Source organism: Branchiostoma floridae, unplaced genomic scaffold (assembly GCF_000003815.2).
Source record: "Branchiostoma floridae strain S238N-H82 unplaced genomic scaffold, Bfl_VNyyK Sc7u5tJ_517, whole genome shotgun sequence".
NCBI lineage: Eukaryota > Metazoa > Chordata > Leptocardii > Amphioxiformes > Branchiostomatidae > Branchiostoma > Branchiostoma floridae.
In genome coordinates, this window is record NW_023365886.1 from 188,443 (window position 1) to 202,735 (window position 14,293).

At 40.8% G+C, this 14,293-nt stretch overlaps 1 protein-coding gene across 1 annotated transcript in view; it reads left to right on the forward strand.

Moving 5' to 3' along the window:
- The window catches only part of LOC118408918 (E3 ubiquitin-protein ligase UBR5-like), a 43,108-nt gene that overhangs the window by 11,581 nt on the left and 17,234 nt on the right, over window positions 1-14,293 (forward strand). The window contains exons 13-30 of the mRNA XM_035809775.1: window positions 210-367; window positions 1,054-1,184; window positions 1,712-1,834; window positions 2,405-2,516; window positions 4,131-4,285; window positions 4,770-4,967; window positions 5,454-5,535; window positions 5,864-6,001; window positions 6,879-7,059; window positions 7,769-7,905; window positions 8,945-9,170; window positions 10,279-10,387; window positions 10,773-10,907; window positions 11,259-11,350; window positions 11,590-11,736; window positions 12,316-12,440; window positions 13,112-13,350; window positions 13,964-14,124. Of these exons, the coding sequence (XP_035665668.1) occupies window positions 210-367; window positions 1,054-1,184; window positions 1,712-1,834; window positions 2,405-2,516; window positions 4,131-4,285; window positions 4,770-4,967; window positions 5,454-5,535; window positions 5,864-6,001; window positions 6,879-7,059; window positions 7,769-7,905; window positions 8,945-9,170; window positions 10,279-10,387; window positions 10,773-10,907; window positions 11,259-11,350; window positions 11,590-11,736; window positions 12,316-12,440; window positions 13,112-13,350; window positions 13,964-14,124 (2,649 nt within the window). The remainder of the gene's footprint in view (window positions 1-209; window positions 368-1,053; window positions 1,185-1,711; window positions 1,835-2,404; window positions 2,517-4,130; window positions 4,286-4,769; window positions 4,968-5,453; window positions 5,536-5,863; window positions 6,002-6,878; window positions 7,060-7,768; window positions 7,906-8,944; window positions 9,171-10,278; window positions 10,388-10,772; window positions 10,908-11,258; window positions 11,351-11,589; window positions 11,737-12,315; window positions 12,441-13,111; window positions 13,351-13,963; window positions 14,125-14,293) is intronic.

The following is a 14,293-nucleotide window of genomic DNA, read 5'->3' on the forward strand; positions in this document are numbered from 1 at the left end:
AAAGCAAAGAAAGAAACAAAGTGACTACACACATTACGATTTCCACTTCAAACTGGCCAAAATTCATTCCTTATTGTTTAAAGTATAACAGATTGCTAGTAAAATGACATTTGGTGCTAAGAGTCTGTGTCAAGCAGAACATTTTGATCCTAAGTCTACAGATTCATATAATAATTTATTAACTTACAACCTTTTATTTTTTCATCCAGGTTTAAGGTGCTGTCCCCACAGAAGGAAGATATCAAGTCAGGAAAGCCCGAGGGGGTGAAGGAAGCCAAGTCGGAGACTAAGACAGACATGGGCCCCCCTCCCTCCCCAGCCTCCACATGTAGTGATGCACCCTCTGTGTCCAGTGTGGGATCTCTCAGTACGTTGTGCTATCTCTATACTTTCATGCGTTTCTTTTGAGGCACAAGTATCAACTAATAATCAGTTTGCAGTGTAACTTAACCCTTAAACTGCCGTGCTCGGATATATACGGGATAGCGTATTTCCCCGAAGTAGCAGTTTTGCGCACGTGTAGCGCACGAACCCCGGAAGTTAGGGACTTTGGCCTTGTTGGGATTCTTTTTGGAGGGCAGCGGCCAACCCTGGCACTGATATCATTTTATAGTGCTGAAACTCTGGCAGTTTAAGGGTTAACAGTTAACATGCTAAGCTAGAAAATGTACAAATTTTTCTTTTTATTCATTTTCCCCTTTTCAGACTCTAATTCTAGTAATTCAAACTATTCATTGGTGAACATTTACAATATTGCAATACTTGTGCTACTGTCCTATTTGGGAAAAAGGGGCCTCTCTAGGTAGTTACAGGCTTTTTAAAACAATACCACAGGCTGTTTTTGTACTACTTACAATGTTACCCCTATTTGGCCCATGGGACACCCTGTGAATATTGGGCAATTTTGGGGCAAGGCCAGGCCCCTGGATTGTTTCTCTGAGAGTCTGAGTTAAAATACACTGGGACCCTGGAACAGATTGACACCATCGCCTAATTGTGAAAACTTAAGAGCTTGAAAGTCATTTTCAAATTTGTGTCATTTTTGTACAACAGAGCGGAAGCGTCCTCTGGTGCTACCCAAGGAAGATGATGACTGCAAGGCCTCCAATGAGGAACGCTGGGCCCTGAAGGATGTGGTGTTCATTGAGGATGTCAGATCAGTGCCTGTTGGGAAAGTCCTGAAGGTAATGCAAAGATCATAATAACTTTGATCTATCTTTGATATCAGGGACATGTGTATCTACAGAGAGATTTTGTCAAAGCTAATGTTTTGTACCTAGGTATGTAGTCTTTTCCCGATAATGGATCAGGTAGAATACCAAGATACTGTAAATGCATAAATTTTCGCAGTGGTTTTATGTTGCCAATTCACCGCAAACTTAAAACCACCTCGAACATTTTTCCATGGCAGTGAACATTATTCCATGGCAAGAAACTACATTGCATAGTGCTACCGCAATAGGCCTTTTTCCTGCTTCCCTTGAAAATTAAATCCCCGTGAACTTAAATGCGTTTACAGTATGTCATCCAAATGTAAAGCTATAGATGCTTAGAAGCCCCTTTGGTTTCATACCTGCTGTCTTCGATTGTGCATAACCAGAAAATTCAAGTGAATCATTTGTCTTTACAATGTAGTTAACTACCGGATTCCGGCAGTTTTTTGTGTTATTCTTTTTTTTTTTTACATCTTTGTTGGAATTCTATCCCCTAGATCGATGGAGCGTACGCAGCGGTGTGGTTCCCTCACCAGCGCGACCCCAGCCCGACAACGAGCCACGACGACCCGGCAGCGTTACTCCAGGAGTGTCGCCTACTGAGGAAGGATGAGCTTCAGGTGAACTTTCCTACAGCCATGCTGGTATCTACACTCTGTACTTCCATTGGCTTATTCAAACTCAGCCTGCCTTCTCATTGGCCCATTCAAACACAAGCTGTGCTGTCATTGGTCCATTCAAATGTGGTTGTCAAACACTAGCTGTTTTGTCATTGGCTTGTCAAAAATGTGGCTGCTTTCACATTGCACATAGGCAAGTTCAAGCAGTTGCTGCTTTTTGTTAGCTTGACCACAGTGAACCTGCTTTCTCATTGGCCGATTCAAATTTAACTGTCATCGCTTTGTTCTGTGAGCTTGGTGTTACCTGTCGTGGCTGTATCTTCATTAGATAGTTTATTTTAGGATAATTTAGGATAACTTCCACTTTGTTTCTGAAATTTGTCAACTGCAATGACAAAATAAAACGTAGAGACTGTAAGAAAAAAGAACAAATCTTAATACGCTTTTTTCTACAAGGAAGTATAAAAGACTGTTTCAGAGGTGTTCTTTTGATAATCTTGAACCCAGGCCTGTAATAGCTGTCCAGTGTATTCAATGCCTGTTCTATTTCTCCCTGCTCCTCTCTCCTAGGTTGTGAAGCCCACTGCAGTGCCCAAGGTGCCTGACTGTTTCCAGCGAATGCCCAAGAAGCTGCCAGTGATGGACAATGCCAAGATCCTAGCAGTCACTGTAGATAGCAGAGGTATTATATGTCCTGCTGTGAATTAAAAACTTTCCAGTTTAAACCAATAGTGTAAATTGTGCAAAGATTTCAAAATTGATATCAGAAAATACATACTAATGTCATAGAATGGCAATGTCAATTCCAAGGTCAGAGAATAAGATATGATAGAACAAGAAATTCAATGAAGAATCCATTGTTCAGTATACCATACACTGACAAAGAGTTTGTAGTCATTTCTTCAACCCTCCTGACCACTTACTTTCATAATGACGGCAACTTTTTTTGCCCAACTTCTTATTATTTGCAGGCTCGCATCAGTCTTGGAGTTCCCATTTGTCATCCAGATAATCAAATCATAGCTTTACCTTAAAAAGAATCTTTTTATTTGTCAGTCTGTGTCTGTATGAGTGTCTGTCTGTGTCTGTCTTTCTGTGATTACATCCTCAGTGCTGGATGTAAGTCCAGGCATCGAAATTCATTTTTGGGAATAGGTGCACTGGTGCACCCAACCTAGAGAATTGGGTGCACCAACATAATTTTGGGTGCACCATATAAAGTAAAGTAGAATTTCAGAATAACCTAATTGCAAACCTACTAAATTTGTCATTTGAACGGAGCTCTTCAGAAATCGGAAGTACTATGACAGTCATTTCATTATCTTTCTAACACATAGATGTCAAGCGTATGATGTTTACTTAGTCAGGGCTCGAAATACACTTTTCAGTCAACTTGCACCTGTGCAAGTTAAGCCAAAGGTAACTAGCACCAAAGGAAACTTACTTGCACAACCCAAAATAGTGAACTGTTAACCCCTTATCTCCTCTTCTGAAAATTTGCAAATGTACGTGAGTAAATGGGGATACATACCGGTAAAGACCACATGTTTTGATATTTGTTTTTCCGTAGCGTATTTTATTTTTGGTTTGAAATTGTACAAACTGTTTCATAAAAACTGTGAATTTAGGCTCAATTAAAGACAATTCAATGTCTACAACTCGATAAGATCCATAGATTTCTTCTGGACTCATCCAGTGACATCCATCACAGTAACTAGTCTTAATCATCTCCAGAATGAAGTGGTAGAACAACTCAATACAATACATATAACTGGAAAAACCAGTTGAACTTATTAGTATGCAAATGTAACTCATATGCAAATCAAGGTAAGACAGCACCATAGGAATCATTAGCATTGTAGAGATGGATTTGTCTAAAAAAAATAGTTTACCTGGATGTCTAACCAAATTTAGAAATAACAAATTTAGGCTTTTTTTTATTCAGTGTTATTTTCTTTTACCTTTCAATGACAGACAATATTCTCGGTGTGTGTAAGCTTTTTCTAATGTCAGGTATTAGAGGACAAAAGTAACTTGCACTGGTGCAAGTTTGGTCTAAACTTACTTGCACCACACCAATTTTACCTGCACAAACTTGCATATGCATGTGGTATTTCGAGCCCTGCTTAGTATACTGACATCTTAACATACATAAGCCTATATGCACAGCTCCAATTTTGGGTGCACCTGGGTGCACAGTATTTCGAGCCCTGAAGTCCCATATTGATAAGACAAATTTTGTTTGTTTTTCCCAGAAAATTAATATTTCCAATTTTCTATTTCCCATTCCAAGCAGGCGTGCATGTCATCGCGAAGGTGGGGTCCCGGCTGATGTACCTGGTGTACGACCTCGGCACGGGGAAGGCGGAACAGGAGAGCCTGTTTCCGACAGATGCCACAGCTTTCCTCGGTCATGCAGAAAACTCCATCACTCTGTACAGTGGGGGACAGGTAAGAATGAGGCTGTGAAGAAAATCACCAGAAAAGGATAAAACAGAAAATATTCTTTATAATTTCTAAATGGTTATTTGAGATAGGTAATACTTGTATTTACATTTGGTCTTGCAGCTGTTTTATCTAATATACAGATGTATATGCAAGTATCCATACACTACTGATGAAAATGATTCTTTCAACTTCTTTCATGTGTTAAAAAAATTATAAATCAATACAATAAATGTTGAAGTTGGGCCACAGTCATAGCTATATTAGCATTTTCTTTTTTATCAAAAGTGCATTCTTCGAATGAACTACTGTTGTTGTTGTTTTTCAAAGAGAGAATGTTTTTTAGTCTTAAACAACTTTGTTACCCTTAACATAATTGAAAATACCAGTGAGAATAGTTTGTTACAGTTTGCTAGCTGCAAGATGTGTTATACTTGGCAAAGCTGCGTACATTGTACATTGTGTAACATTATTAATACCCTGCTTCCAGGATGTTGTGAACTTGTTGAGGGATGGAAACGGTGCCATCTACCCCCTGGCGAAGGACTGCATAGAGGGGATCCGTGACCCGGTATGGCTAGACCTGCCGCCGGCGCGCTGTATCGGACTGGGGATCCAGTCTCTCATCGACCTACCCAGCTCTTCTGAACTCAAGAAGAAGGCAGCGGTGGTGGTACTGGCTTTTGAGGTACATACTGAAATTATCCATTCCAGTTGGTAACTGGGAGGGTAGGGCATTTGTTGTAAGGGACAGAAAATGGGGTCCCATTTTTGAGGAGATGCCACAAGCATGATACAGGAGAAGGGCTGACAAGAAAACAGCAGGAATTTAGCCTCTGTGCCACTTGGCACTAAAAGTGAACTGTCAATAACAACACTTTGCATGATGTACAAAATGACCAATAAAATGGTGGACGAACCGACTTTCCGTTCGTTCGTCCCATAGCCTTTTAATGAGCCGTAGGGGCAGCACAACATGTTGTGCTGTATCAATAGGCATTTTAGTCCCCTGGCGGCGCCTATCTCCTCTCCGACTTTTATACTGGCTATATTGATACAGATACAGATACAGATACAGATACAACACTAAAATCATCAACGAGTCATACCTATCATATTTTGCAACAATAAGTGACATAACTGAGTTAAGATAATTTCTTCTTCCCATGTCTAGACCCAACTGTTGATGCCCCATGTGCTGCGCTGTGACTACGAGTCTGTGAAACAATTCCTGTACTCCCTGGAGAGAGACACAGGTAGGTTTAACATGACCTTTACTATACAAGAACAAATAAGGGCCTTCTTTTAATTGTAGTACACCTTTTAAAAGAGTCTGTGAAGTGAAGTGTACTACAGAAGTGTACTAGAGCCTACGTGGCTCCGAGAAACCATGTGTTAAGTGAAACTTTAGTAGTCTTCACCAGGTCAGTTACACTGCAAACCATGAAGGTCAGAACATTTTTCAGGGTGCCTTGCATCAGGTACATGTACATGTAACTACAATTTAACACTATCTAAATGTGTAATACTACAGTAGTTGCCAGTCTCTCAAGGCTGAAATTATTTCTTTTCTTGCAATGGAAGGTTCCATCAACACCCAGAACACGATCCAGCAGGTCCTGAGCGAGCGTTGTGATGGCAACAGGAATGTGTTCCACGCCTGCGTCGCCATGTGCTGTCCGACAACCAACCAGGATAACAACACCTCCAACAGTAACAATGGTAAGAACAGGACCAGTCTTTTTCATTAGTATTCCAAAAGAGATTTTTGTAGGTGTTATATCAAACTGTAGTCTTTATAATACTTTGACTTTGACTCCATTTAGCTTGAAATTTCTGTTTGCTATTCTTCCTGTGGTCCTACACATAATACAATATTTTGTCGGAATTTTTAGACATCTAAACACAAAGACTTAAGTTTAACTTAAGTTCCCTAAAAATTACAGTGAAACAGTACTAGTAACCACCTCTGCAAGTTGGCCATTGTGGCCACATTTTGGTGAACCAAAGTTAACCTTAATTCGAAGTGTTAAACCTTTTCTTCAAGTCACTTCCGTTGTCACTACAGAAAATGTGTGTTAAAACGTTGCTGACAAACAAGTTACAATTTGTACAGAATAGCCAACAGCAATTGCAGTCTGACACAATATTGTAGGAACAGAAGTTTGGAGATTGTAGCAAATATGAGTTTTTATGACTTTAAAAATTTTGTGACTTTGGGAAAGCAGCAGTGTCAGGGTTGAATAAGCCCAATAGTCTAATTGCCCAGGGCAAGTGAAAGTGCTGATTGGGCAAGTAGATGTCCTGTCCCACTTACCCGATCAGCAAGCCACTTACCCGATCAGCAAGTAAGATTTTTCCATGAATTTGGTTTTGGTATACTCGTTACTATTTCAGTCACAGTATCAAGCATTGGTCAACACAGACAAATAGAGCTGATGATAAAATATTCCATTACTGGAAGTGAAAATAAATTTCTGGCAAGTAAAACGTTTGTTCAGTCATTGACAAGTAAATCTGTTATGTTTCTTACCCAAGTGAATTTTAGAAAGCTTGTCCAACCCTGAGTTTTGATTTCAAGTTCTTTTTCCCAACGTAGAAGCAGGCACATCTAACTCAGCACAATGGGAGTCCATCACCAGCAGAATCAGTGCAGTCAGTAACGCAGTGGACGCTCTGGCCAACGCTATCTCTGCTGCCTCCAGCTCCGGGGGTGGGGGGACAGGGTCAGGGGGGACTGGGGGGAGCAGCAGTGGAGGGACGGGGACAAGCACTCGCAGGTAAGGGAATACTTCTTGTGGTATTTTATTTTATAACTTAAGGACACTAAAGTAGCCATATGGCTATCAATTTTCTATTGGTTACTCGGTAACTTGGTTATTGGTAAGGAGAAGGATAAACAAGTAAAAGGTTCTTACAATGGCCTGTAGTGATTGTATTCAAAGAAAAAGGGAGTCTTTTGATGTCAGTTACTTGCAAGGGAACAGGGATAGAAGATTTCAAATATAGCCTTTGCCTGTCTTTCTTTGGAAGTGGTTGCAAATTGTTCAAGGTCTAAAGCATGCAAGTCATTAGAGATCAAAGATGCACTTGTTTCAACATTTCAGGACAAGTGTTAAAATCCATATTTAGCATAATGTGACACATAATCTACAGTAAAATCGTCATGATTATCTGCCATTGATACTTTTTTTATAAATGGTCAAAGCTTGTTCAAAATCTGAAGAAAAGGATTGAATGTGAGAATAGGTACACTTTTGCATTGACTGTCAATAAGATGAACAAAATTAAAATCATCTTTGGACCCATGGTCTGTTGTGCATTCTAAGATTATGCCATTTTAGACTGCTTGGCCAAACCTTGTTGAAATAATGGTAATGACTACATCATACATGCGACAATCAAAACAAAAATGCTAGATCCTTATCATCTAACAAACTGTCATCTGTAGGGAAATATATTGTAAACTCCAGCATTTGTTCCCTACAGCATGAGTCTACGTGAGATGATGCGGAGAGCGACCTCAGCAGCGCGTGCGGTCGGCGGGACGTCCCAGGAGGATGGTGACCCCATCCCCACCCTCAACTGGCCTCCCGACCCTCCCCTGTTCGAGTCAGCAAACTCAGGTAAGTGGAGACATCAGGAGGGAATGTCTGATAGTGGTTTTGTACAAAAACAAAAATACTTTATAGGCATTGTTCTTGCCAGGCCTTTTCAGCCCATATATAGGGGCCCCTACACTGTAATTTGGATCCCCTATGCTTTGATTTGGATCCCCTATGCTGTAATTTGGATCCCCTATGCTGTGATTTGGATCCCCTATGCTGTGATTTTGGCCCCCACACTGTGTTGCAACCAGTGTACTGGTAGGGGAATTTCTGTGCTGTTGTAAGAAATGTAAGAAATATTAGTGAGTGAGTGAGTTCACTAAATTTTGTCCTCAAAAGTGCAAAAAAAAATAGTTCTGGGGGTTATGAATTAGGATGAATATTAGTGGGAGGATTCTCCCCTACAATGCTCACCCCTTTGTCGCATACCATGCGGCTTTGCTGCACTAATATGCCCCTAGGCTGTGAAAAATTCTTGGTGAGAACACTTTTATAAATACGTAGCCTGGTATCCATTTGTTTTTACGTAGCCTGGTATCCATCCGTTTTTACTAGATTTTTAGCTCCTGTTTGTTCTTCTGATCACTTTTATGCAGAATAGCCTTGCAAGCATCTCCATTGAAACTTTTGGCCTTTTTGTCCCATATTCTTCATAGCAGTGTAATAGGGACTGAACTTCTTAATGTTTCCTTGAATGCAGTTATTGTGCTGTTATGAGGACTGTATGTCCGTATCCAATCACAACGCTAGTCTGTATTTTAGGCAAGTATTAAAATGCCAAACGTTGCAGACTATTCAGCAAGGATTACAAATTAGAGCTACACAATGTAGAACATGCAAGAAAACAATACAAAAGCAAACAGATAAAGTTTTTAAAATCCATCCAGTTACTTGGGTACTTGTTATGATCTTGTATATCTTACTGGATGTGTAACCTTCATTGCTGTACTGAGCTAGAATAGAATGGATACCAGGCAATAGTAGAGTGGATACCAGGCTAATACTTATGGTTAGTGTAGGTAAAACAGGAGCTAACCTGTAACTTTACCCCTTGCAGAGGACGACAATGTCAGTCTGTCCACGAATGCCGCGACTGCAGGGGGGCTCACGGGGTCTTGTGGTTCTGTTAGTTCGTACTCGTGTGCGAGCTCCGTTGATGAAAATACCGTACTTCCAGCGAGCACAGACGCGGCGGAGCGGAGCGGCCACGCCCTGTGTATCCTGACCCTGCTGTGCGAGACGCCCGTGCTGAAGCCGTATCTCGTGGATCTCCTGTCCGCTAAGTGAGTGTCTGTCGGAATAATGGGTTTTACAGAAAGCAGGGTTTTCTTAAAGAGTGGAATAGGGGTGGGTACCAGTAGAGAAAATTCAGGTACTATGAACCTCCTTCACTTGTTATTTTCTTTGACCAGTATAAAGCCCCCAAAATACGAATGCCTGTTGGTATAATCTGTTCAAAATCCAGTCCACTGATTTTATTCAGGTTTGTTTTTTCTGAACCGGTCCAACAAGAAAAAACGGATTTGTGTACCAGTACTCACCCCTAGATGGGAACAAGGATGCTGTATCCCAATACATGTCCTCATTATTGCAGGGCTCGAAATACTGGGTGCATGTGCACCCAGGTGCACCCAAAATTGGAACTGTGCACCCAATTTTTTTCAGTGGGTGCACAGGGTGCACCCAAATATTTTCTTATGTTTATGTATGGAAAGATATCAAGTATACTAGAATACATCATATTCTTGACATCTAAGTGTTAGAAAGATAATAAAAATGTCTGTCATGTTACTTGCTTCGGAATTTGATAGCTTGTAACTAAGTTTTGTTATTAGGTTTTTTTACATTCTACTTAAACTTAAGTGGTGCACCCAAAATTTTTTTGGTGCACCCAATTTTTTAAGCTGGGCGCACCAGTGCACCTAATCCGAAAAATGAATTTCGAGCCCTGTTATTGTATGGAACAGATCCTCTGACAACCATAAAATTCTGATTGACCAGGGATACTACAAAGCCACATGTGGCCGCAGTTTTTAGCTGTGATGACCTGCTGAACATAAATTTCTACCCTTCAACAGGCCTAAAGATGCCTCATTTTGACTTGAACTCCTCTGAAACTCAGAACTGTGGAAGGGAAGAACATCATCCCCATTTTGGTCGCTAAGATTCCTTGCAATGCCTGTACACAATTTTTTCTACTATTCTAGAAAATGAGGGATGAAAAAGATGGATGAAAAAAATGGATGAAAAGAGGGACAGATGGAGGGAGGGACGAAACTGTTGAGGTTGAATGAAGGAAGGATGGATGGATTCATGCATGGATAGATGGATGGAAGGAAGAAACTTTTTGAAATGTTTATGTTGCTTGAGCTAACACATGTTTACCTGTAGGGATGCCCAGGGCCAGACCCCCTTCATGGCTGCTGTAAGTGGGAGGGCCTACTCTGCAGCACTGGCTATACTGGACACTGCACAGAGGGTGGCAGGCAAGGACAACAAGGTAATGTACAACCTAGGTTTTATAAGTTTTTTGAAAATTCACTTGGATGAAAAAATCTGCTCTCCCAAATAGACTTTTCACTGGCCTGATATGTTTCTTTTCAAATTTTTAGTAAAAAAAGCACTATGATTTCCTCACTCAACTCTGGATGTTGTTAAATGGAGGTCCCGTGTTTGAGGAGAGCCACACCTCAAGCAAGCCAAGCAATCCGGCACAATTATCAAGAAGAGTAGAGGTCCTTTCTGGTGTGAAAGGATCAAAGAAATTTGTCAGGATATACTATAGGTAGCTTCTATTGTTTAGAACAAACCAGTAGTGTTACACATTAAAGTCTATACAATACAAACGAACAAAACAAACAAAAATGGAATGTGTTTTCTCCCAGGATGGCATGGATAACGAGTTAGCCATGAGCATGATCTACCCACCTGGGTCTAACCTGGATGACTCACCGCTACACGTGCTGTGCTGTAACGACACCTGCAGTTTCACCTGGACAGGTGCTGAACATATCAACCAGGTGAGAAGTATTTCAATTTATTATCATATTTAATAAAGGAGACTCTTTATACACAAGAAATGTATACGTATAAAGATTGTAGGGGCATCTTTGCTGGATAGTTTTAAAGAATATATGCAGATGGATTGTAATAGCTAGGTGTGACAGGTCGTTCAGTGTATTATAACCAGCTGCTGCCGCGCTGCGTGCCTGTGAAGCTGGTGTGTTACGCCGAAGGGCTGTTATACCAATGCAGACTATACCGATAGAGATACAGGTGTGGGGAAGACAGTTAAATATAGATTTTGGGCCTTCTGGCTTGTGATCATGTTTTGAATATTCATTAATTGAATGTCATATTTTTTTCCCCAGGATATTTTTGAGTGTCGTACATGTGGCCTGGTGGGAACTCTGTGCTGCTGTACTGAATGTGCACGGGTCTGTCATAAGGGACATGACTGCAAGTGAGTACTACACATAATCTGAACACTTGAATTAAGATACAAGCATTTTACACAATTATAGTTAAACTTTGTAGGACAATCTTTGATAAAGGCCATCTTTCCTAGAACTTAAAACCGCTGCAAAGATTTTTCCGACTACAGTATTTGGCACTACCGCGAACACTCCACTTTCCCGCTAACGCAAAATTAAATCACCACGAACTTAAATGCATGTACAGTAACTGTAACTATTTTTCCAGGCTGAAGCGGACGTCCCCCACGGCGTACTGCGACTGTTGGGAGAAGTGTAAGTGTAAGGCGCTGATCGCGGGACAGCAGACGTCACGATTGGACCTCCTGAACAGGCTCATCAACGATACCGACCTGGTCACACAGCCTAACAGCAGGTCAGGGACAGTTACTGAAGTCGTTCATGTTTTAAAAAAGGAATACGTGCCAACACTTGAATCAACAATGGTGTGGCCTCAAGATGGAAGATTTTAGGGATTACATGCTGGGACCGCATCTCAATCTTGAAGTATGGATTAGAGTCAGACAAAACATCAATCTGTACAAAAACCTCCTAACCACGGTAAAGAAAAGTGAGGTAGTGCAGCCACAGTCATTGGACTAGCTAAAGCTTTCATGCAAGGAACTGTCCGTGGAGGTGTCAATGCACATTACATATTTCTTCAGAATCCAGTACTGTTATCCAAAACACATGAGTGGCTCCATTAGCCTTGTTTTGTAATGAACAGAGAAGTGTAAGCAATAGAAAAGATGGGAGGACAATATCAGAGAATGGACAGGCAGGACACTAAGTTAAACACTGCAAAACACAGAAAACTGCTTGGTTTAGAAAACTGGTTGCCGGATCTTCTGTTGTACCCCAAAGGTCAAACAGTTAGACTAAGAGTTATATGAGTTGAAAAGGGTAGAAAGTTGAAAGCATCATTTTCACAAATGCTGTCCTTCTGTTTCCCCAGAGGAGAGAACGTACTGCTGTTCCTGGTACAGACAGTGGCGAGACAGATCGTAGAACAGCGCCAATACCGCCCGCTACGCAGAACCGACTCCAGAACCGCTGCACGCAAACCCATCGGTGAGGAAGGTAGGTCCACTGCTGTGGGCTTGCAAAGAAAACAGTTTATCAATATGCAAATAGAATAGTTTACGCAAAGCAGTTTTTTTTTTTTTTAACTTTTGAGCTTTTGATGTTCTTAATCTTATCCTGCAAGGTTGATACTATTGTTTTCATAGTTAAGTGCTAGTCTTTTCAGTGATACAATCTTAGATACTCAAAAAGGCACTCTTGCAATTTGCTGACATTTAAGAAAGAAATGTAGTTGCAGTTTGGCAGGCATGGCATTATGAATTGTACATTGCAACCACAGAAAAATGTATTTTGTGTCCTGTACGTCCTAATACTTCCACATCTAGTTGAACACATTGTTCTGTTATTTTATATACTGTTTTGTTTTGAAGTTTTGATAGATATCCTTTTTTTGTTCTTTTCATGAGGACTAGCACAGCTAATACTATATGGCCACATTTCCAAACTGGGGCCTGGATTGTATGTTACAGAAATGAGGAATGACTTATGCTCATGACTGATTTCATTATGTTCTATGTGTTTTGTCTTTTTTTTTAAAGCTGCTGGGCCCTAGTTTTAAAATGTGACTGCAGTCTTTACATTCATGTATATTTGTGTGTAGTCAAAGCAGTGAAATGTTAAAAAATGTGAAGCCAGTCCCAAGATTGATTTTAAGTGCTATTTTCCAGACCCAGACATGCCCGACCACGACCTGGAGCCCCCGCGGTTCTGTCGCATGGCGCTGGAGCGAATCCTGCAGGACTGGAAGGCTGTGAAGGCCATGATCACGAGCGAGTGCCCCGGACGGGACCGCCGGTCACCCATCCCAGACCTGCTACCCGAGGAACAGGTTTATCTGGACCAACAGAGTGGGACTAACAAACTGGACAGTTTTACTCACTGTCTACTGGTCAAGTGTAGTGTGGAGGTAGGTCAATCAGAACTGTTGGAATTCATTGATTTTGTCTTCAAAGTTGATTCTCTTTTTGTTTAATGTATTGTTTACACTGTCGTTGCTTAAAACAGATATGTCACCAAGAGAACAACACTTCTAAAGAATTCAGAAATAGAGAAATGAATAAAGAAGGAGACACACATCTTCAGATTGAATTGTATCATCTTGGTACCAAACTTAAGCGGTCTGAAAAAGTTGAACTTGTTCTCAGAACTAAATGTTCACGGTGGCAAGAGGTGCGCGTAAAAAAGTTGGAGAATTATTTATTATCGGTATTTATCAGTTCACGTTACAGGCGTCACCGTGAAAATTGTGAACATAAGTACTGTTGAAAAATCAGGAATTACTGTAGTAAAAGATGGTCGATATCGGATTCAGAGCTTGAAATACACATTCAAGTTGTACCCTTTGTAGACTGTATAAAACCTTGAAAACAACTTTTCAGACTAAAAGATATAATGCTTTGCATATTGTAGCATAAAGGAAAACATTCTTTGGAGCCTTGTGTATGAAGAACATTATCCCCCCACATTCATACTTTCCACATGGAGTTGTATAATCTAAACTCTTCTTACTACTTGTACAGATGTTGGACACCCTGCTGAGTACGTTGATACGTGAGCTACAGAACGACACCGTAGCAGGAAGGAAGGAAGAAGCCACCAAGATCTCCAGACGTTTCATACGCTCCGTGGCACGGGTGTTTGTCGTGCTTAGTGTCGGCATGACGCCTGGCAAAAAGAAAAGGTACAAAGAAATATATTGAAAGTTTGATTTTAAGCTGTGAGACCTATTTTCCCTCTTAACTCCAGTGTAAATAAGTACCTAGCATAAGATAGTATCAAAAGCTGGCAGAGGAGTGAAGCCGGCCTAGAAGAGTGTTTCCTTACATGGCAAATGTACACCTCTTGGCTGA